The sequence below is a fragment of the Oncorhynchus masou genome, chromosome 32 (genome assembly GCF_036934945.1).
Source record: "Oncorhynchus masou masou isolate Uvic2021 chromosome 32, UVic_Omas_1.1, whole genome shotgun sequence".
Taxonomy (NCBI): Eukaryota; Metazoa; Chordata; class Actinopteri; order Salmoniformes; family Salmonidae; genus Oncorhynchus; species Oncorhynchus masou.
In genome coordinates this window covers 7,958,478-7,983,992 of record NC_088243.1, presented here as the reverse complement: position 1 = coordinate 7,983,992, position 25,515 = coordinate 7,958,478, and the positions used below count along the sequence as shown (strand labels likewise).

General features: G+C 46.0%; 1 protein-coding gene across 1 annotated transcript in view; it reads left to right on the top strand.

The window, feature by feature from the left end:
- Positions 1-10,857: 10,857 nt before the first annotated feature.
- LOC135526913 (isthmin-2-like) overlaps positions 10,858-25,515 on the top strand; it is a 40,277-nt gene continuing 25,619 nt past the window's right edge. The window contains exon 1 of the mRNA XM_064955585.1: positions 10,858-10,992. Within this exon, the coding sequence (XP_064811657.1) occupies positions 10,858-10,992 (135 nt within the window). The remainder of the gene's footprint in view (positions 10,993-25,515) is intronic.

Below are 25,515 nucleotides of genomic sequence, written 5' to 3'. Positions count from 1 at the left end.
TCTGACAGTTGGTGCTTAAAGCTAGTGAGGGAGATAAGTGTTTCCAGTTTCAGAGTTTTTGTAGTTCCTTCCAGTTATTGGCAGCAGAGAACTGGAAGGAGAGGCGTCCAAAGGAAGAATTGTTTTTGGGGGTGACCAGAGAGATATACCTGCTGGAGCGCATGCTACAGGTGGGTGCTGCTATGGTGACCAGCGAGCTGAGATAAGGGGGGACTTTACCTAGCAGGGTTTTGTAGATGACCTGGAGCCAGTGGGTTTAGCGACGAGAATGAAGCGAGGGCGAGCCAACGAGAGCGTACAGGTCACAATGGTGGGTAGTATATGGGGTTTGGTGACTAAATGGATGGCACTGTGATAGACTGCATCCAATTTATTGAGTAGGGTATTGGAGGCTATTTTGTAAATGACATGGCCGAAGTCGAGGATCGGTAAGAGGGTCAGTTTTACGAGGGTATGTTTGGCAGCATGAGTGAAGGATGCTTTGCTGCGAAATAGGAAGCCAATTCTAGATTTAACTTTGGATTGGAGATGTTTGATGTGAGTCTGGAAGGAGAGTTTACAGTCTAACCTTGGTATTTGTAGTTGTCCACATATTCTAAGTCAGAACCATCCAGACTAGTGATGCTGGACGGGCGGGCAGGTGCAGGCAGCGATCGGTTAAAGAGCATTCATTTAGTTTTACTTGTATTTAAAAGCAGTTAGAGGCCACGGAAGGAGAGTTGTATGGCATTGAAGCTCGTCTGGAGGGTTGTTAACACAGTGTCCAAAGAAGGGCCAGAAGTATATAGAATGGTGCTGTCTGCATAGAGGTGGATCAGAGACTCACCAGCAGCAAGAGCGACATCATAGATGTATACAGAGAAGAGAGTCGGCCCAAGAATTGAACCCTGTGGCACCCCCATAGAGACTGCCAGAGGCCCGGACAACAGGCCCTCCGATTTGACACACTGAACTCTATCGGAGAAGTAGTTGGTGAACCAGGCAAGGCAATCATTTGAGAAACCAAGGCTATCGAGTCTGCCGATGAGGATGTGGTGATTGACAGAGTCGAAAGCCTTGGCCAGGTTGATGAATACGGCTGCACAGTATTGTTTCTTATCGATGGCGGTTAAGATATCGTTTAGGACCTTGAGCGTGACTGAGGTGCACCAGTGACCAGCACTGAAACCAAAGGGTAAATAGTTATACCTGCTCAAGTTTTCAGTTTTTTTGTCCTATTTCTTGTTTGTTTCACAATAAAAAATATTTTGCATCTTCAAAGTTGTAGGCATGTTGTGTAAATCAAATTATACAACCCCCCCCCAAAAAAATCTATTTTAATTCCAGGTTGTAAGGCAACCAAATACGAAAAATGCCAAGGGGGGGTGAATAATTTTACAAGCCACTGTATTTTCAAGGTGATTTAAGTCAAAACTATAACTAGGCCACTCAGAAACAATCATTATTTGGCCTTGTGTTTAGGTTATTGTCATGCTGAAAGGTCTCCCAGGGTCTGTTGGACAGCAGACTGAACCAAATTGTACCTGTGCTTATCTCTATTCCATTTCTCTTCATCATAATATAATCTCTATTCCTTGCCGATGACAAGCATAACCATAACATGTTGCAGCCCCCACCATGCTTGAAAATGTGTTGTGCTGGATTTGCCCCAAACATAACATTTTGGGTTCAAAACATAAAGTTATTATCTTTGCCACATTTTGTGCAGTTTTACTTTATTGGTGAATTGTAAACAGGATGCATGTTTTGGAATATTTTAATCTGTACAAGCTTCCTTCTTTTCACTCTACCATTTAGGTTAGTATTGTGGAGTAACTACAAGGTTGTTGATAAATCCTCAGTTTTCTCCTATCACAGCCAATAAACTCTGTTTTAAAGTCACCATTGGCCTCATGGTTAAATCCCTGAGCGGTTTCCTTCCTCTCCGGTAACTGAGTTAGGAAGGACGCCTGTATCTTTGTAGTGACTGTGTGTATTGATACACCATCCAAAGTGTAATTAATAGCTTCACCGTGCTCAAAGGGATATTCAATGTCTGCTTTTTTGTATTGTTACTTATTTACCAATTAGTTCCCTTCTTTGCGAGGCATTGGAAAACGTCTCTGGTCTTTGTGGTTGAATCTGTGACCTAACAGCGACCCTAAGCACACAGCCAAGACAACACAGGAGTGGCTTCGGGACAAGTCTCTGAAATTCCTTGAGTGGCTCAGCCAGAGCCCAGACTTTAACCCGATCAAACATCTCTGGAGAGACCTGAAAATAGCTGTGCAACGACGTCCCCCATCAAACCTGACAGAGCTTGAGAGGATCTGCATGGAAGAATGGGAGAAACTCCCCAAATACAGGTGTGCCAAGCTTGTAGTGTCATACCCAAGAAGACTCGCGGTTGTAGTCTCTGCCAAAGGTGCTTCAACAAAGTACTGAGTAAAGGGCCAATAAATTTGCTAACATTTCTAAAAACCTGTTTTTGCTTTGTCATTCAAAATCAAATCAAATGTGTTTTGGCTTTTCATCCTCTGTCATATCGTGGATTCAGAGCTATCTATCTAATATAACTCAAAGGGTTTTCTTTAATGGAAGCATCTCATGTCAAACATGTAAAGTGTGGTGCCCCGCAGGGCTCTGCTTTTTTTTGACAGATTAGCAGATGCACTGCTAATCTTGATTATTGTCCAGTCGTGTGGTCGAGTGGTGCAAAGAAAGACCTAGTTAAGTTGCAGCTGGCCCAGAACAGAGCGGCACGTTTTGCTCTTAATTGTAAACAGAGGGCTGATATAAATACTATGCTGCCAGTCTCTCTTGGCTAAGAGTTGAGGAGAGACTGACTGCATCACTTCTTTTTATAAGAAATGTTAATGTGTTGAAAGTCCAAATAGTTTGCGTAGTCAATTTATACACAGCTCTGACACACACACTTATGGAAAATAATAATTTGCAAATGTTTCACAATCCAAGTCTGGAAAGCTCTTAGAGACTTACTCAGTGTCGTGAGTTTGGCATCATTAAAGTGAAGACTGTTATTTTATCAAATCAATTCTCCGTAATTATTATTACGTAATTAAAATAATCATGTAAATGTAATTAACTAGGAATTCGGGGCACCAAGGAAAATCTTCAGATTACAAAGTTATAATTTTCCTAATATAACTCTTCAGATGTTTTAATATCTGATGAATTAGTCTACTAATTAATGAATTGTTCTTTACCTCACGTTAGTCTCATTCCAAACGTTGTACATTGCTGGTTATCTGCACGAACCCAGCCTTTACTATGAATCATCCATAGACCAATTGTCTTATATATGTATTTACTAACTAACTAAATAATCACAGAAATGAAAGAAACAAACAGTAGATATGGTTACATGGAAATGATAGGGGAGGCTCCCTAGTGGTCTAAGCCGATATGACGGCTTGGTGGACAAAGGGAAGTGGGTGTGGACTGAGAAGGGGGCGTGGACTGGGAAGGGGGTGTGGACTGGGAAGGGGGTGTGGACTGGGAAGTGGGTGTGGACTGGGAAGTGGGTGTGGACTGAGAAAGGCAGGAAAGACAAAAGGAATCACTACACAGTTGATAATTATATTAATTGAAATGCTAATCCTTTGCACATGAACGCTCACTCATTTGGGAGTAATTGCAATCAATATATATTTACGCCCAGTGTGTTGTCGTAATCTCTGTTGTATCATCAGTCCTTCTGTTGGAAGGTTCATCTGAGCGTCTCTCTCTGCTTCCCTGAAGTTTTCGTGGTTAGAATGGTTACTTCGGAGTAACATTCAGAAATGTTCTTATAGAATAGATGTTTCGGCGGTTGTCAGTCTTCGCATCTCAGGTTGACAATTTCTAGCTGCAGACTAATAATTAGTATCGAAGATTTGCTCTTATTCTGTTGGGATCGAGTCTCAGAGTTGAACCATTTCCACCCGTGTAGCCAATCCTCCACGTGGTTTAGTTAGGAATTCAACAACCATTACAACCTTATTCTGAAGTTTTTGTGGTCTCTACTCAAACCTTCGCCCCCTCGGTGATCGAGGTATGCGTGGTCTCAAGAGGATTTCTTCAGGTGGGTTTTTTTATTCGTAACAGTAGAAAAGGGCTGTCCCATGAGCCAGATCATGTCGGTACTCATGGGGACGGGCCAATGACTTAATTAAACATTAAAGGGAATACAATTCTCTCACATTAAATTAACATCATTACATCATTTCACAAATAGTTTCATCTTTACTCATTTTATACAATAATTAAACGCAAATCTCATAATGGAGGCACCTGTATAAACAGAGTTATGGCCTCATGGCCTTCGTCAGAGCTTTATCTATCGACCTCATGGCCTTCGTCAGAGCTTTTGTGAGTTTTTTAAATTAGCACCCCTTATTTAGACATAACCCCAACCACATCTGATCCACACATCAAATGGGGTTGGTGTCGAGGGGAAACAAATAAGTGCTACTAAATATAAAAATATGCATAAATATTTGAATAAAGTGTGTACAAAAAACGTATTAAACACGTCTGTAAAACCACAATGAGGTCATTAACCGACCAAGCGAGTTTTCATAAATCCTAATTTAAACTGTTACCACGCACCTGCAAAAAAGACAGCTCAGATGTGCAAGTATCTCATTTACATAAGTATTTACACACCTGAGTCAATACTTTGTATAAGCACCTTTGGCAGCATTACAGCCATAAGTCTCTCTGGTGTCATGACATGGCCCTTTCTGGGTATAGAGTGTGGCATCCCCCTCTCTCTCCCTCCTACACCCGGGTTCTGTTATCTCAGGTTGTAAATTCCTGGAGGAGATTCTCCTCAGGGCCACACAGTATAGAGAGAGAGTTTCACAGTAGAACAAAGGAACTTATTCTACATCACAGAACTTGAGACCTGAACAATATCCATGTTTTGGAGTATGTGTAAACGGTTGGAGGAGAAGCCAGCTACGACCCAGTCCATTTTGTTTCATGTTTGTGACTTCATGAAAGACAATACAGCCACATTACCATAACTCTGTTTATACAGGTGCCTCCATTATGAGGTTTGCGTTTAATTATTGTATAAAATGGATAACACATGTTCTGTTCTATTTTGATGTATTCTATTTTGTTCTGTTCTATTCTATTTTGTTCTGTTCTATTTTGATGTATTCTATTTTGTTCTGTTCTATTTTGTTGTATTCTCTTTTGTTGCATTCTAATTTGTTGTATTCTGTTCTATTTTGTTTTATTCTATTTGTTCTATTCTATTTTATTAAATTGTAGGAATTGATAGAGTACCTGCGGTCCCACTCTCACAGTGCGGTGTATACCACGTCAATGTCATCTCCCGTCGTGGAGCAGATCATCACCTCCATGAAGTGCATTATGGGGGAGGACGGGACAGCGATAGGTGAGTCTGACACGTAGAAACGTGGTAGATAGAATGCGAAATGTTCTATTTTCCACACACACACACACACTGATACAACTGAATGCCATTTTGAAGACATTGCACTTAGGTGCAAAAACATGTCATGAGGTGTTTGGTCTGGGGTTGGTACAGAATGATTTTCTATTGGTTCATACCAGCTATCACCACAAGGGGGCTGTAGAAGCTTGTGTGAGACTGGAGCAACTGCAGTTTACAACTGGTTGGGTTAGACTGCTCATTCTCGACAGGAAGACAGTGGGTTTCTTATTTACTGACTGTGTGTGAGGTAATCAGTGTGATATATTGGTGGAAATCTACATGTTATACAGAGACTGGTGAAGGCTCTGACTATACAGTAGACCATTCAGCATTCATCTACAGTGCCATCAAGTGATCTTGGAATGGAATGAATGATGGTGCAATCCTCAGCTTGCTCTGGGCTAATTCAGAAGTAGACCGATTTATTTTAGGCTAGCTATCTGCAGTACTGGCCATGTCTGCAGACTCTCTCTCTCACTCACTCACTCACTCACTCACTCACTCACTCACTCACTCACTCACTCACTCACTCACTCACACACACACACACACACATGAATGCTGAGCTGTCCATACCTGGCTCTCCTCCCAACCTCTTCCCTTGATTGAAAGCTGAGCTGTCCATACCTGGCTCTCCTCCCAACCTCTTCCTTTTATTGAATGCTGAGCTGTCCATACCTGGCTCTCCTACCAACCTCTTCCTTTGATTGACAGCTGAGCTGTCCATACTTGGCTCTCCTCCCAACCTCTTCCTTTGATTGAATGCTGAGCTGTCCATGCCTGGCTCTCCTCCCAACCTCTTCCCTTGATTGAAAGCTGAGCTGTCCATACTTGGCTCTCCTCCAAACCTCTGAGTCAGAAGTTCACTAACACTAAGTTGACTGTGCCTTTAAACAGCACGGAAAATTCCAGAAAATTATGCCATGGCTGTAGAAGCTTCTGATAGGCTAATTGACATAATTTTAGACAACTGGAGGTGTACCTGTGCATGTATTTCAAGGCCTACCTTCAAACTCAGTGCCTCTTTGCTTGACATCATGGGAAAATCAAAAGAAATTAGCCAAGACTTCAGAAAAATAATTGTAGACCTCCACAAGTCTGGTTCATCCTTGGAAACAATTTCCAAACACCTGAAAGTACCACGTTTATCTGTACAAACAGTAGTACGCAAGTATAAACACCATGGGACCACGCAGCCGTCATACCGCTCAGGAAGGAGACGTGTTCTTTGGTGTGAAAAGTGCATATCAATCCCAGAACAACAGCAAAGGACCTTGTGAAGATGCTGGAGGAAACAGGAACAAAAGTATTTATATCCACAGTTAATCGAGTCCTATATCAACATAACCTGAAAGGTTATGTTTGGAGGAAAAAGGGGGAGGCTTACAAGCCGAAGAACACCATCCAGACCGTGAAGCACCGGGGTGGCAGCATCATGTAGTGGGGGTGGTGGCAGCATCATGTAGTGGGGGTGGTGGCAGCATCATGTAGTGGGGGTGCTTTGCTGCAGGAGGGTCTGGTGCACTTCACAAAATAGATGCCATCACGAGGATGGAAAATTATGTGGATATATTGAAACAACATCTCAAGATATCAGTCAGGAAGTTAAAGCTTGGTTACAAATGGGTCTTCCAAATTGACAATGACCCCAAGCATACTTCCAAAGTTGTGGCAAAATGGCTTAATGACCACAAAGTCAAGGTATTGGAGTGGCCATCACAAAGCCATGACCTTTGAAATTTGTGGGCAGAACTGAAAAAGCGTGTGCTAGCAAGAAGGCCTATAAACCTGACTCAGTTACACCAGCTCTGTCAAGAAGATAGGGCCAAAATTCAACAACCTGGGACCTGGACTACAACCAGCCTAATTAATTACTATTCTTAAGAGTGGGTTTACAAAGCCCTGTCACATGATGATTAGCATAACGTGGATGTGTTCTACCATAACGTGGATGTGTTCTAACATAACATGGATGTGTTCTATCATAACGTGGATGTGTTCTAACATAACGTGGATGTGTTCTATTATAACGTGGATGTGTTCTAACATAACGTGGATGGATGTGTTCTATCATAACGTGGATGGATGTGTTCTATCATAACGTGGATGTGTTCTATCATAACGTGGATGTGTTCTATCATAACGTGGATGTGTTCTATCATAACGTGGATGTGTTCTAACATAACGTGGATGGATGTGTTCTATCATAACGTGGATGTGTTCTAACATAACGTGGATGGATGTGTTCTATCATAACGTGGATGTGTTCTATCATAACGTGGATGTGTTCTATCATAACGTGGATGTGTTCTAACATAACGTGGATGTGTTCTATCATAACGTGGATGTGTTCTAACATAATGTGGATGTGTTCTAAGATAGTGTGGTGTGTTCTAACATAACGTGGATGTGTTCTATTATAACGTGGATGTGTTCTAACATAACGTGGATGGATGTGTTCTATCATAACGTGGATGGATGTGTTCTATCATAACGTGGATGTGTTCTATCATAACGTGGATGTGTTCTAACATAACGTGGATGGATGTGTTCTATCATAACGTGGATGTGTTCTATCATAACGTGGATGTGTTCTATCATAACGTGGATGTGTTCTAACATAACGTGGATGTGTTCTATCATAACGTGGATGTGTTCTATCATAACGTGGATGTGTTCCTTCATAAGGTGGATGTGTTCTATCATAACGTGGATGTGTTCTATCATAACGTGGATGTGTTCTATCATAACGTGGATGTGTTCTATCATAACGTGGATGTGTTCCATCATAACGTGGATGTGTTCTATCATAACGTGGATGTGTTCTATCATAACGTGGATGTGTTCTATCATAACGTGGATGTGTTCTATCATAACGTGGATGTGTTCTATCATAACGTGGATGTTTTCCATCATAACGTGGATGTGTTCCATCATAACGTGGATGTGTTCCATCATAACGTGGATGTGTTCTATCATAACGTGGATGTGTTCCATCATAACGTGGATGTGTTCCATCATAACGTGGATGTGTTCCATCATAACGTGGATGTGTTCCATCATAACGTGGATGTGTTCCATCATAACGTGGATGTGTTCTATCATAACGTGGATGTGTTCTATCATAACGTGGATGTGTTCTATCATAACGTGGATGTGTTCCATCATAACGTGGATGTGTTCTACCCCAAGCATACTTCCAAAGTTGTGGCAAAATGGCTTAATGACCACAAAGTCAAGGTATTGGAGTGGCCATCACAAAGCCATGACCTTTGAAATTTGTGGGCAGAACTGAAAAAGCGTGTGCTAGCAAGAAGGCCTATTAACCTGACTCAGTTACACCAGCTCTGTCAAGAAGATAGGGCCAAAATTCAACAACCTGGGACCTGGACTACAACCAGCCTAATTAATTACTATTCTTAAGAGTGGGTTTACAAAGCCCTGTCACATGATGATTAGCATAACGTGGATGTGTTCTACCATAACGTGGATGTGTTCTAACATAACATGGATGTGTTCTATCATAACGTGGATGTGTTCTATCATAACGTGGATGTGTTCTATCATAACGTGGATGTGTTCCATCATAACGTGGATGTGTTCCATCATAACGTGGATGTGTTCTATCATAACGTGGATGTGTTCCATCATAACGTGGATGTGTTCCATCATAACGTGGATGTGTTCTATCATAACGTGGATGTGTTCCATCATAACGTGGATGTGTTCCATCATAACGTGGATGTGTTCTATCATAACGTGGATGTGTTCCATCATAACGTGGATGTGTTCTATCATAACGTGGATGTGTTCCATCATAACGTGGATGTGTTCTATCATAACGTGGATGTGTTCTATCATAACGTGGATGTGTTCCATCATAAGGTGGATGTGTTCTATCATAACGTGGATGTGTTCTATCATAACGTGGATGTGTTCTATCATAACGTGGATGTGTTCTATCATAACGTGGATGTGTTCTATCATAACGTGGATGTGTTCTATCATAACGTGGATGTGTTCTACCAATAGTGCATAATATTAGCAATACTTCTTTTGAGGGTAAAAGAAAAGTGCGCTGTTGGCAACATATGATTGGATCACCTATTTGTAACTGTTTAACTTGTGATACGGGCATCAACATGTCATTCAGGAATCAGCCCCCCTTCCTCCTTTATTCATGATGTTTTTAAAGGCAAAACTGATCCTAGATCAGAACTCGTACCTATAGACATTTTGTGAATATGAGCCAGACCACTTCATACTACTTTCCATTGCATTTTGAAATGGCCTCTCATATTGCTTTTGCTATGTAATTGAACACAGTGGCGCGGGTTCAGTGGCGCGGGTTCAGTGGCGCGGGTTCAGTTGCGCGGGTTCAGTGGTGGTGTATGGCCGTGGGAAGATGCATTTAAATAAAGGGTTAAATAAAATAAATTAATAAAATGTATCCAATTTTTTTTGCTCATACAGTATTTTTTTTTTAAATGATCTTAAATTTTTATGTTTTATTTTTTTTTCTATGAATAATTGTTTTAATTGTGATATATCAGGGGGTGCTGGCCCTCTGAACCCATAGCTATTAGGATCTGTCTGTGTATCATTCCTCCCACTTTAGTTTACATGGTCACACCCCTCTGCTTCACTTCATATCTATGTATCTTCAGTCTGTGAGAAAACACTCTCACTCTGGAGGTAGGTGCCCTGGGCCCCACGTGCCATAGTCTGGTCCTGAACAGATGGTGACGGAGAGACATGCAGTGTCAAAACCAGTGGGCTGTAGATGACAAACGGCTGTTCTCAAGCATTCAAAGAAGAGGTTCTTTTACAACCAACTATAGAAATATTTTCTCAGAGCTCATGGGGAAAGATGTATGTGTACATTTGCAATAATAATGGTTCGACAAAGTTCCCTACCTACAATTATCTCAACTTATTTCAAAGGAGTATAAGGTCGCAACAAGCAGCACAGAGAAGACGCTTGCACGGAAAGCGAGCAAGGAATGAGACCGTGTGAAGTCAACGAATGATACATAGCCCAGATACCAGCTTCTGAACGGGTTCGATACAAGAACACGTGTGGATATAACCCGGAGAGGAATCGACGGGAATTATTGGTCACGGCGCCAAATGTTCCACGCAACTTTTCAGCGTCAACATAACAGCGCATTTGGAAAGCAAATAGCACTGGTAAAACGCATTCAATTGGTTAAACGTTCAAGTAATTTTTAGACAATGTTGGATTAAGTATCATATATATTGATTTCGAAATTATATTGATTATATTTATGGACCAAATGCGAGGGTACTGAAAACGTGTCCAGGACGCCAAGGGCTTCTAAAGATCAAAGGAGAGACCGACCACAGCATCTCAACATCAGCGGACTTTGTCCCAACGTAGAGAAAACATGCAGAAGATGCGCAGGCAGGTTCAGCTACTGTGTGTTGTCCTCCTGGTGACCATCCAGGTGTCAGTCAAGAGCTTCCCCACCAACAGTCAAAAAAGCGCAATCCACAACGGCAGGAGCACTTCGACCACGGAGGTAATAGCATTCCCACTTTATCAATAACGAGGGGTTTATGTAATTTGTTAATTTTATTAACAAAAAAAAACAAAAAATCTAAACTTTCATCAATTATTTTATGATTGGGAAATGAGAAATGTGCTGAAACTTCACAGCGTAACATTTATGAATTGGTGCGTAATGTCACATTCACAGCTTGGCTGCGTGTAACACATTGTAGTCTGAAAGGACGTTATTGTATAGGGATTGGCAGCATACATCATAAGGTAAATATACGGGTGAAACTCTTACTTCTGAGAGCCCAATAGGTCAGAGACCGTGAACAACGATGGAGTCGCGTCCAAAGTGGCTGCATTGCGCAATCACTTTGATGAAGTGAAAACTGACGGGGTCGGGAACTGGGAAGGGCACTAGACACTAAATCATGTGAAATGTTTTGTCTTCTCTTTACGTGTGTAGTCAAGCAATCGAAACACATAAAACAATGTACTGCAGAATGAATGATTTCAGGCAGTTCTGGGGCTGACAGGACAGTAGCAGAGATCGTAATTTTGGCCGATAAGGATATTGTCCAGTTATGATGACACCCTGTGAGGGAGGAACTCATACCCCATCAGACCCCAAATACCCCCCTCAGGTCTGCCAATGTGGTTGTCTAATGTGATCCAGGAGGCTTCAGTTGGTAGAGTATGGCGCTTGCAACGTCAGGATTGTGGGCTGGATTCCCGGGAACCACCCATATGCAAATTGTATGCACAAATGACTGTAAATCGCTTTGGGTAAAGGCATCTGCTAAATGGCATATATATGATTATATTGTGTTGCTGAATAGACTTTCTCCAGTTTATACAGTGATGGGCTGTATTCTAATCTGTATGAAGATGAAGCCATTGCACTTCACATAGACCTGTATTTGATTATGATGGTATTGCTATGCTATACAGTTATGACTCAGTTACTAGTCATCATGTGTCTTCCAGGGTTCAGGGAGCATGTCAGAAGTAAAGGGTCAGAGGTCAGAGCAAGTGTAGCCTTCGGCTAGTACACTTAATGATGATTTACAGAACTCCTCGTACTCTCTCTCTCATTCTCTATCTATCAGTGGCGGTCTTTGATGTTTAAGATCTATCTATCTATCTATCTATCTATCTATCTATCTATCTATCTATCTATCTGTCTGTCTGTCTGTCTGTCTGTCTGTCTGTCTGTCTGTCTGTCTGTCTGTCTGTCTGTCTGTCTGCCTGCCTGCCTGCCTGCCTGCCTGCCTGCCTAACATTGTTTATAGTTTTATGTTGTTTCCTCTCCTCTCTTCCTCTTATTCCTCATCAATGTAACACAAACATAAATGACCTGGTAAGGATCTGCTGTATGGAGCTGAACTGCAGTGTATGTTGATTGTTTGAAGTTAGAGATCTACCTCTCGTTTTATGGGCTGTTTCTAGAACCCAGAAACCCTATATCCTTCACTCTAGAGATCCCTCTCTCTCCCTTTCCGGGGGGGTAGGAACACACTTCACTTGGAGGTTGAAAAGTAGCACAGCGACAGTTGAGTGATGAAAGCAACGATGTCACAGGGCATCATCTCTCCCTATCCTGATCTCTCTTTTTCTCTCTCTCTCTCACTCCCTCTATTGCCCCCCCCTCCCTCTCTCTGTCTTATTCTCTTTCTACCCCTCTCTCTATCTTATTCTCTTCCCCCTCTCTTCCACCCCCTCCCTCTCTCTCCCCCTCTATTGCCCCCTCCCTCTCTCTATCTTATTCTCTTTCTACCCCTCTCTCTATCTTATTCTCTTTCTACTCCTCTCTCTATCTTATTCTCTTTCTACCCCTCTCTCTATCTTATTCTCTTCCCCCCTCTCTTCCACCCCCTCCCTCTCTCTCTCTCCCTCTATTGCCCCTCCCTCTCTCTATCTTATTCTCTTTCTACCCCTCTCTCTATCTTATTCTCTTTCTACCCCTCTCTCTATCTTATTCTCTTTCTACTCCTCTCTCTATCTTATTCTCTTTCTACCCCTCTCTCTATCTTATTCTCTTCCCCCCTCTCTTCCACCCCCTCCCTCTCCCTCTCTCTCCCCCTCTATTGCCCCTCCCTCTTTCTATCTTATTCTATTTCTACCCCTCTCTCTATCTTATTCTCTCTCTACTCCTCTCTCTATCTTATTCTCTTTCTACCCCTCTCTCTATCTTATTCTCTTCCCCCTCTCTTCCACCCCCTCCCTCTCTCTCTCCCTCTATTGCCCCCTCCCTCTCTCTATCTTATTCTCTTCCCCCCTCTCTTACACACCCTCCCTCTCTCCCTCTATTGCCCCCTCCCTCTCTCTATCTTATTCTCTTCCCCCTCCTATCTCTCTCTCTCTCCCTCTCTTGCCCCCTCCCTCCCTCTCTCTATCTTATTCTCTTTCTACCCCTCTCTCTATCTTATTCTCTTCCCCCTCTCATCCCCCCCTCCCTCTCTCTCTCTCCCTCTCTATGCTTATTCCCTACCCCTCTCTCTCTCTCTTTTTCTCTTTCTATTCTCCCCTCTCTCTATCTTATTCTCTTCCCCCTCTCTTCCACCCCCTCCCTCCTCTCTCTCTCTCTCTCCCTCTATTGCCCCCTCCCTCTCTCTCTTATTCTCTTTCTACCCCTCTCTCTCTTATTCTCTTCCCCCCCTCCCTCTCTCTCTCTCTCCCTCTATTGCCCCCTCCCTCTCTCTATCTTATTCTCTTCCCCCTCTCTCTCATCCACCCCCTCCCTCTCTCTCTCTCTCCCTCTATTGCACCCTCCCTCTCTCTATCTTATTCTCTTTCTACCCCTCTCTCTATCTTATTCTCTTCCCCCCTCTCTTCCACCCCCTCCCTCTCTCTCTCTCTCCCTCTATTGCACCCTCCCTCTCTCTATCTTATTCTCTTTCTACCCCTCTCTCTATCTTATTCTCTTCCCCCTCTCTTCCACCCCCTCCCTATCTTATTCTCTTTCTCTCCCTCTATTGCCCCCTCCCTCTCTCTATCTTATTCTCTTCCCCCTCTCATCCACCCCCTCCCTCTCTCTCCCTCTATTGCACCCTCCCTCTCTCTATCTTATTCTCTTCCCCCTCTCTTCCACCCCCTCCCTCTCTCTCTCTCTCCCTCTATTGCACCCTCCCTCTCTCTATCTTATTCTCTTTCTACCCCTCTCTCTATCTTATTCTCTTCCCCCTCTCTTCCACCCCCTCCCTCTCTCTCCCCCTCTATTGCCCCCTCCCTCTCTCTCTCTCCGTAGAGTGCTGGGGTATGTGTTTTCATTGAAGCGAGTGGTTGGGTCACATAGGTCAAAGTGACGCCTGTTTTACACACAAACAACCACTTTACTAATCCAAACTGAACTGGAATGCATGCAGCGATATTGGATATGACTCTCGTGTGTGATGTGTGTGTGTGTGTGTGTGTGTGTGTGTGTGTGTGTGTGTGTGTGTGTGTGTGTGTGTGTGTGTATGTGTGTGTGATGTGTGTGTGATGTGTGTGTGATGTGTGTGTGATGTGTGTGTGTGTGTGAGGACAGAGAGCAGCAGGGATGGAGTAAAGGCTCTGGTAAATTGTTTAACCACATCATACTGGAAGATCATCCGGTCCCCCCCCCCCCTCAGAGCGGAGCTGAAGCCGATGCCGACACTTCACGGAGGGTGATAAATTCTTTGCCACGTTCAGAAGTTCATGTTGCTCTTCTATATGGTAGCGGGGGATGACTGTGTGGTCTGGAAATCTCTCAAATGTCCGGCGCCCTGATTGAGGTTCATCTGAAACTGTATACCATCATGTAGGTATGAAAGTATAGCCTGCTGGGGACACACACTGCGAGCTCAGCTCAAAGTTTTAATGAGGAAGAAACATAAGCTAATGTTTCAGTGTAACATTAGCACGCACACACTGACACACACACACAGACACACACTTGCACTCACACAGTGCATACACACACAGAGAGATCTGAAAGAATTCATTGGAAGCAGAACACTGAACAAAAATATAAATGCAAAATGTAAAGTGTTGGTCCCATGTTACATGAGCTGAAATGAAATGAAAGATCACTGAAATGTTCCATACGCACAAAAAAAGCTTATTTCTCTCAACACAAATTTGTTTACATCCCTGTTAGTGAGCATTTCTCCTTTGCCAAGATAATCCATCCATTTGACAGCATGATAGTTACACAGGTGCACCTTGTGCTGGGGACAATAAAATGCCATTCTAAAAAGTGAAGTTTTGTCACACGACACAATGCCACAGATGTTTCAAGTTTTGAGGGAGCGTGCAATTGGCATGCTGACTGCACGAATGTACACCAGAGCTGTTGCCAGAGAAGGTAATGTTCATTTCTCCCCCAAAAACTGCATCCAATGTCATTTTAGAGAATTTGGCAGTACGTCCAACCGGCCTCACAACCGCAGACCACGCATATGGCGTTGTGTGGGTGACCGGTTTCCTGACGTCAGGGCTCTTTGGGCGGTGTGGTTATGAAATGGGCAGGCATAAGCTACGGACAATTGACACAATTGTATTTTATCGATGGCAATTTGAATACACAGTGATACCGTGACTTGATCCTGAGGCCCGTTGTTGTGCCAATCATCCTCCGCCATCACCTCATGTTTCACATGATAATGCAAGGCCCCATGTCGCAAGACACTGTACACAATTCCTGGAAGCTGAAAATGTCCCAGTTCTCCCATGGCCTACATACCCACCAGACATGTCACCCATTGAGCATGTTTGGGATGCTCTGGATTGACGTGTACATCAATATCCAGCAACTTCACACAACCATTGAAGAGGAGTGGAACTATATTCCACAGGCCACAGTCAACAGCCCGATCAACTCTATGTGAAGGAGATGTGTTGTGTTGCATGAGGCAAATGGTCACACCAGATACTGACTGGTTTTCTGATCCACATCCCTACCCTTTTTTGAAGGTATATTTGACCAACAGAAGCATATCTGTATCCCCAGTCATGTGAAAACCATAAATTAGGGCCTAATGAATTTATTTAAAATTACTGATTTCCTTGAACTATAACTCAGTAAAAATATTTGAAATTGTTGCATGTTGCATTTATATTTTTGTTGTTGCTCTTTTACCTAATAGGGCTATCTTCTGTATACCACCCCTACCTTGTCACAACACAACTGATTGGCTCAAATGCATTAAGAAGGAAAGAAATTCCACAAATTAACTTTTAAGAAGACACACCTGTTAATTGAAATGGATTCCAAGTTAATGAAGCTGGTTGAGAGAATGCCAAGAGTGTGCAATGCTGTCATCAAGGCAAATGTTGGCTAATCAAATCAAATCAAATGTACTTATATAGCCCTTCGTACATCAGCTGATATCTCAAAGTGCTGTACAGAAAACCAGCCTAAAACCCCAAACAGAAAGCAATGCAGGTGTAGAAGCACGGTGGCTAGGAAAATCTCCCTAGAAAGGCCAAAACCTAGGAAGAAACCTAGAGAGGAACCAGGCTATGTAGGGTGGCCAGTCCTCTTCTGGCTGTGCCGGGTGGAGATTATAACAGAACATGGCTAAGATGTTCAAATGTTCATAAATGACATGCATGGTCAAATAATAATAATCACAGGCAGAACAGTTGAAACTGGAGCAGCAACACGGCTAGGTGGACTGGGGACAACAAGGAGTCATCATGTCAGGTAGTCTTGAGGCATGGTCCTAGGGCTCAGGTCCTCCGAGAGAGAGAAAGAAAGAGAGAAAGAGAGAATTAGAGAGAGCATACTTAAATTCACACAGGACACCGGATAGGACAGGAGAAGTACTCCAGATATAACAAACTGACCCTAGCCCCCCGACACATAAACTACTGCAGCATAAATACTGGAGGCTGAGACAGGAGGGGTCAGGAGACACTGTGGCCCCATCCGATGACATGCCCGAACAGGGCTAAACAGGGAGGATATAACCCCAACCACTTTGCCAAAGCACAGCCCCCACACCACTAGAGGGATATCTTCAACCACCAACTTACCATCCTGAGACAAGGCCGAGTATAGCCCACAAAGATCTCCGCCACGGCACAACCCAAGGGGGGGTGCCAACCCAGACAGGAAGATCACATCAGTGACTCAACCCACTCAAGTGACGCACCCCTCCTAGGGACGGTATGAAAGAGCCCTAGTAAGCCAGTGACTCAGCCCCTGTACTAGGGTTAGAGGCAGAGAATCCCATTGGAAAGAGGGGAACCGGCCAGGCAGAGACAGCAAGGGTGGTTCGTTGCTCCAGAGCCTTTCCGTTCACCTTCATACTCCTGGGCCAGACTACACTCAATCATATGACCCACTGAAGAGATGAGTCTTCAGTAAAGACTTAAAGGTTGAGACCGAGTTTACGTCTCTCACATGGGTAGGCAGACCATTCCATAAAAATGGAGCTGTATAGGAGAAAGGCCTGCCTCCAGCTGTTTGCTTAGAAATTCTAGGGACAATTAGGAGGCCTGCGTCTTGTGACCGTAGGGTACGTGTAGGTATGTACGGCAGGACCGAATCAGAGAGATAGGTAGGAGCAAGCCCATTTAATGCTTTGTAGGTTAGCAGTAAAACCTTGAAATCATCCCTTGCCTTCACAGGAAGCCAGTGTAGAGAGTCTAGCACTGGAGTAATATGATCAAATTTTTTGGTTCTAGTCAGGATTCTAGCAGCCGTATTTAGCACTAACTGAAGTTTATTTAGTGCTACTTTGAAGAATCTCATCTCAAATATAGTTAGATTTCTTTTTTACACTTTTTTGGTTACTACATGATTCCATATGTGTTATTTCATAGTTTTGATGTCTTCACTATTAAGCTACAATGTAGAAAATAGTTGTTTTTTTAAATAAGAAAAACCCTTGAATGAGTAGGTGTATCCAAACTTTTGACTGGTACTGTATTTCTTTTTTTAGTCCATACATTATGGAGCTGAACGAGTTTCTACGTGACCTGTCATTATGGTCACCAGAGAAAGAGTAAAGAGGCTAGAGAGCCAAGAGGCTAGAGGGCGTAAGTCATTTTAGACTACAGTAATGTACAGTAATGTAGTGCTAATCAAGGGTTATGGAAGGAACATCTCTGCACTTCTCTCCTCTCCTCACCTCTTCCTTTCTCTTCTCTTTTTTGGTCTTGTCTTCTCCAGCCCTTTACCCCTCTACCTCCATCCCCTCTGTGTCCTACTGTATCTGGATGGAAGTTGTTAAAGGTCCAATATAGACAAGTTTTTTTCTCTCTCATTTCTGGGTAACAATTAAGTACCTTAATGTGATTGTTTTAAATTAAAATGGTCTGAAAGAAACAAAAATAGCTTCTTAATTAAGCAAAGAGCAATTTCTCAAGCAAGGATTTTGCTAGGACTGTCTGGGAGTGGTCTGAGTGGGGAGGGGACAACTGAGAACTAGCTGTTATTGGAAGATAGATTTAGAACTCTTGTTTATAGTGATGTCACCAGGCGGGCCAAAACTCCATCCCACCAAAACAGACTGACATTTTCAGGCGTTCTTTTCAAACAGCTCTTACATTAAAAGGTCATTATCATAATTTTCACAATTTCACCGTATTATTCAAACTTCGTATTGTGGAAATATACAGTATATAAAATACAGGAAATCCTGTTTTTGACTGCACTGGGCCTTTAAGACTAGAATAACTTTGCATGAATAGTTATTCTTCCTGGCACAGAACCTTCAGTTCTTGGTCTCCAACTCTGTCTTTGACTCATTCAAAGGCAGGCTCATCTGTTATGAGTACCGGTATAGTTGTGCTTTAACACCCAGCCTCTGCTAAAGTAAAGCCCCAACCTCATCCTTCTCTGCTGCAGACCTCTGGTTTTAGGTCATGTTGAAATCTATCTGAGGGCTGTAGGCTGGAGATGGAATGTACAGTATGTATGGGTGGTATGGGTCGGATTGGGGAGAGGACATCTGTTTTGCGTGTGTTAGAGACACATCAGAGACGTGAGTCAAGACAGGATACACATGATCACATGATCAGGGGAGAGAAGGCTTTGATCAGAGGCAGAGCAACCCCCCCCCCCATTACCTCCTCCCTCCTTATGACCCACTCCTTCTACCCTTCTCCTCTCCCTGTCCCCCTCCCCAACTCTACCATCTTTTTTCTCCCATCTCCCCTCCTTCCCCTCTTCCTCCTCCTCCTCTCCCATTACTCCCTGTCTCCCTCCCCAACTCTACCATCTTCTTTCTCCCATCTCCCCTCCTTCTCCTCTGACTGACTGACTGACTGATGGAGAGACTGACTGACTGACTGACTGACTGACTGATGGAGATACTGACGGACTGACTGACTGACTAACGGACTGACTGACTGATGGACTGACGGACTGACTGACTGACTGACGGACTGACTGCTGGAGAGACTGACTGACTGCTGGAGAGACTGACAGACTGCTGGAGAGACTGACTGACTGACGGACTGACTGATTGACTGACTGATGGAGAGACTGACTGACTGACGGACTGACTGATGGAGAGACTGACTGACTGCTGGAGAGACTGACTGACTGACGGACTGACTGATGGAGAGACGGACTGACTGCTGGAGAGACTGACTGACTGACAGACTGATGGAGAGACTGACTGACTGACGGACTGACTGACAGGACAAACGGACTGACTGACTGACGGACTGACGGACTGACGGACTGACGGACTGACTGACTGACAGACTGACAGACTGACTGACTCATGGAGAGACTGACTGACTGACTGACTGACTGACTGCCTGACTGACTGATGGAGAGACTGACTGACTGACTGACTGACGGACTGACAGATGGACTGACGGACTGACGGACTGACTGATTGACTGACTAACGGACTGATGGAGAGACTGACTGACGGACTGACTGACGGACTGACTGACTGACTGACTGACTGATGGAGAGACTGACTAACTGACTGACTGACGGACTGATGGACTGACTGACTGATGGAGAGACTGACTGACGGACTGACTGACGGACTGACTGACGGACTGACTGACTGACTGGAGAGACTGACTGACTGACTGACTGACAGACTGATGGACTGACTGACTGACGGACTGACTGATGGAGAGACTGACTGACTGACGGACGGACGGACGGACGGACTGACGGACTGACTGATGGAGAGACTGACTGACTGACGGACTGACTGACTGACGGACGGACGGACGGACGGACTGACTGACTGACGGACTGACTGACTGACTGACTGACGGACTGACTGACGGACGGAGAGACTGACTGACTGACGGACTGACAGATGGACTGACTGACTGACTGACTGACTGATGGAGAGACTGACTGACTGACTGACTGACTGACTGACTGACGGACTGACAGATGGAGAGACTGACTGACGGAGAGACTGACTGACTGACTGACTGACTGACTGATGGAGAGACTGACTGACTGACTGACTGACTGACTGATGGAGAGACTGACTGACTGACGGACTGACAGATGGACTGACTGACTGACTGACGGACTGATGGACCGACTGACTGACGGACTGATTGATGGAGAGACTGACTGACTGACTGACTGACGGACTGACTGACGGAGAGACTGACTGACTGACTGACTGATGGAGAGACTGACTGACTGACTGACTGACTGACTGACTGATGGAGAGACTGACTGACTGACGGACTGACAGATGGACTGACTGACTGACTGACGGACTGATGGACCGACTGACTGACGGACTGATTGATGGAGAGACTGACTGACTGACTGACTGACTGATGGAGAGACTGACTGACTGACTGACTGACTGACTGACTGATGGAGAGACTGACTGACTGACGGACTGACAGATGGACTGACTGACTGACGGACTGACTGATGGACTGACTGACTGACTCATGGAGAGACTGACTGACTGACTGACTGGCGGACTGACTGATGGAGAGACTGACTGACGGACTGACTGACGGACTGACTGACTGACTCATAGAGAGACTGACGGACTGACTGACGGACTGACTGACTCATGGAGAGACTGACTGACTGACGGACTGGCGGACTGACTGATGGAGAGACTGACTGACGGACTGACTGACTGACGGACTGACGGACTGATGGACTGACTGACTGACGGACTGACTGATGGAGAGACTGACTGACTGACTGACTGATGTTGAGACTGACTGACTGACGGACGGACGGACGGATGGACGGACTGACGGACTGACGGACTGACTGATGGAGAGACTTACTGACTGACTGACTGACAGGACAGACGGACTGCCTGACTGACTGACGGAATGGCTAATGGAGAGAAAGACTGACTGATTACTGAATGACTGACTAATGGACTGACTGACTGACTGACTAACGGACTGACTGACGGACTGACTGACTGACTGACTGATGGAGAGACTGACTGACTGACTGACTGACGGACTGATGGACTAACTGACTGATGGAGAGACTGACTGACGGACTGACTGACGGACTGACTGACGGACTGACTGACTGGAGAGACTGACTGACTGACTGACAGACTGATGGACTGACTGACTGACGGACTGACTGATGGAGAGACTGACTGACTGACGGACGGACGGACGGACGGACTGACGGACTGACGGACTGACTGATGGACGGAGAGACTGACTGACTGACGGACTGACAGATGGACTGACTGACTGACTGACTGACTGATGGAGAGACTGACTGACTGACTGACTGACTGACGGACTGACAGATGGAGAGACTGACTGACGGAGAGACTGACTGACTGACTGACTGATGGAGAGACTGACTGACTGACTGACTGACTGACTGACTGACTGATGGAGAGACTGACTGACTGACTGACGGACTGACAGATGGACTGACTGACTGACTGACGGACTGATGGACCGACTGACTGACGGACTGATTGATGGAGAGACTGACTGACTGACTGACTGACTGACTGACTGACTGACGGACTGACTGATGGACTGACTGACTGACTCATGGAGAGACTGACTGACTGACTGGCGGACTGACTGACTCATGGAGAGACTGACTGACTGACTGACTGACTGGCGGACTGACTGATGGAGAGACTGACTGACGGACTGACTGACGGACTGACTGACTGACTCATGGAGAGACTGACGGACTGACTGACGGACTGACTGACGGACTGATGGAGAGACTGACTGACTGACTGACTGACGGACTGATGGACTGACTGACTGACGGACTGACTGATGGAGAGACTGACTGACTGACTGACTGACTGACTGACGGACGGACGGACTGACTGACTGACTGACTGACTGACAGGACAGACGGACTGACTGACTGACTGACTGACTGACGGAATGACTAATGGAGAGACAGACTGACTGATTACTGAATGACTGACTAATGGACTGACTGACTGACTGACTAACGGACTGACTGACGGACTGACTGATGGACTGACTGACTGACTCATGGAGAGACTGACTGACTGGCGGACTGACTGATGGAGAGACTGACTGACGGACTGACTGACGGACTGACTGATGGAGAGACTGACTGACGGACTGACTGATGGAGAGACTGACTGGCGGACTGACTGATGGAGAGACTGACTGACGGACTGACTGACGGACTGACTGACTCATGGAGAGACTGACTGACGGACTGACGGACTGACTGACTCATGGAGAGACTGACTGACGGACTGACTGACGGACTGACGGACGGATGGACTGACGGACTGACGGACTGACGGACGGACTGACGGACTGACTGACGGACTGACGGACGGATGGACTGACGGACTGACGGACTGACGGACGGACTGACGGACTGACTTACTGACTGACTGACTGACTGACGGACTGACGGACGGATGGACTGACGGACTGACTGACTGACTGACAGGACAGACGGACTGACTGACTGACTGACTGACTGACGGAATGACTAATGGAGAGACAGACTGACTGATTACTGAATGACTGACTAATGGACTGACTGACTGACTGACTAACGGACTGACTGACGGACTGACTGATGGACTGACTGACTGACTCATGGAGAGACTGACTGACTGACTGGCGGACTGACTGATGGAGAGACTGACTGACGGACTGACTGACGGACTGACTGATGGAGAGACTGACTGACGGACTGACTGACGGACTGACTGACTCATGGAGAGACTGACTGACGGACTGACTGACGGACTGACGGACGGATGGACTGACGGACTGACGGACTGACGGACGGATGGACTGACGGACTGACGGACGGACTGACGGACTGACTTACTGACTGACTGACTGACTGACTGACGGACTGACTGACGGACTGACGGACGGATGGACTGACGGACTGACGGACTGACGGACGGATGGACTGACGGACTGACGGACGGACTGACGGACTGACTTACTGACTGACTGACTGACTGACTGACGGACTGACTGACGGATGGACTGACGGACTGACGGACTGACGGACGGATGGACTGACGGACTGACGGACGGATGGACTGACGGACTGACGGACTGACTGACTGACTGACGGACTGACGGACTGACGGACTGACGGACTGACTGACTGACTGATGGAGAGACTGACTGACAGGACAGACGGACTGCCTGACTGACTGACGGAATGACTAATGGAGAGACGGACTGACTGAATGACTGATGGAGAGACAGACTGACTGATTACTGAATGACTGACTAATGGACTGACTGACTGACGGACTGACTCTTCTCTGTAAAGAGCAAACCTAGACTTGTGTTGTATGTATTTAATTCTGTTAAGTGTTGTGTTTTGCTTCATTGTCCTCATTTGTCTCAGATCAGAGAGAGAGGGTGGGAGGGAGAGAGAGAGAGGGAGGGAGAGGGTGGGAGGGAGAGAGAGAGGGTGAGAGGGAGAGAGAGAGAGAGGGTGGGAGGGGGAGGGAGAGAGAGGTTGGGAGGGAGGGAGAGAGAGGGTGGGAGGGAGGGAGAGAGAGGGTGGGAGGGAGGGAGGGGGAGGGAGAGACAGAGAGAGAGAGGGTGGGAGGGAGGGACAGAGAGAGAGAGAGGGTGGGTGGGAGGGAGAGAGAGAGAGAGAGAGGGTGGGAGGGAGGGAGAGAGAAAGAGAGAGAGGGTGGGAGGGTGGGAGAGAGAAAGAGAGAGAGGGTGGGAGGGTGGGAGAGAGAAAGAGAGAGAGAGAGGGTGGGAGAGAGAAAGAGAGAGAGAGAGGGTGGGAGAGAGAAAGAGAGAGAGAGAGGGTGGGAGAGAGAAAGAGAGAGAGAGAGGGTGGGAGGAGAGACAGAGAGAGAGAGGGTGGGAGGAGAGACAGAGAGAGAGAGGGTGGGAGGGAGGGAGAGAGAGAGAAAGAGACGGTGGGAGGGAGGGAGAGACAGAGAGAGAGGGTGGGAGGGAGGGAGGGAGAGAGAGAGAGGGTGGGAGGGAGGGAGAGACAGAGAGAGAGAGAGGGAGGGAGGGAGAGACAGAGAGAGAGAGAGGGAGGGAGGGAGGGAGGGAGAGAGAGAGGGTGGGAGGGAGGGAGAGACAGAGAGAGAGAGGGTGGGAGGGAGGGAGAGAGAGAGGGTGGGAGGGAGAGAGAGAGAGTGTGGGAGGGAGGGAGAGACAGAGAGAGAGAGAGAGAGAGAGGGTGGCAGGGTGGGAGGGAGGGAGAGACAGAGAGAGAGAGAGGGTGGGAGGGAGGGAGGGAGGGAGAGAGAGAGTTTTGGAGGGAGGGAGAGACAGAGAGAGAGAGGGTGGGAGGGAGGGAGGGAGAGAGAGAGGGTGGGAGGGAGGGAGAGACAGAGAGAGAGAGAGGGTGGGAGGGAGGGAGAGAGAAAGAGAGAGGGTGGGAGGGAGAGACAGAGGGAGAGAGAGGGTGGGAGGGAGGGAGAGACAGAGAGAGAGAGAGGGTGGGAGGGAGGGAGAGACAGAGAGAGAGAGGGTGGGAGGGAGGGGAGAGAGAGAGAGGGTGGGAGGGAGGGAGGGAGAGAGAGAGAGAGGGTGGGCGGTAGGGAGAGGCAGAGAGAGAGAGGGTGGGAGGGTGGGAAGGAGAGAGAGAGGGTGGGAGGGAGGAGAGAGAGAGAGAGGGTGGGTGGGAGGGAGAGGCAGAGAGAGAGAGGGTGGGAGGGTGGGAAGGAGAGAGAGAGGGTGGGAGGGAGGGAGAGACAGAGGGGGGTTGTTCAGACTGTTTTAATAGTTGCTTTGACCTCCAGATGACAGATAAAGAAAGAAAACAGTTATGAGCTGAACATAACAGTCAGTGGAAGGGAGGACAGTAGCAGGAGACACTATGAACTGAACATAACAGTATGTCAGTGGAAGGGAGGACAGTAGCAGGAGACACTATGAGCTGAACATAACAGTCAGTGGAAGAGAGGACAGTAGCAGGAGACACTATGAGCTGAACATAACAGTCAGTGTAAGAGAGGACAGTAGCAGGAGACACTATGAGCTGAACATAAGTCAGTGGAAGAGAGGACAGCAGGAGACACTATGAGCTGAACATAACAGTCAGTAGAAGGGAGGACAGTAGCAGGAGACACTATGAGTTGAACATAACAGCATGTCAGTGGAAGAGAGGACAGTAGCA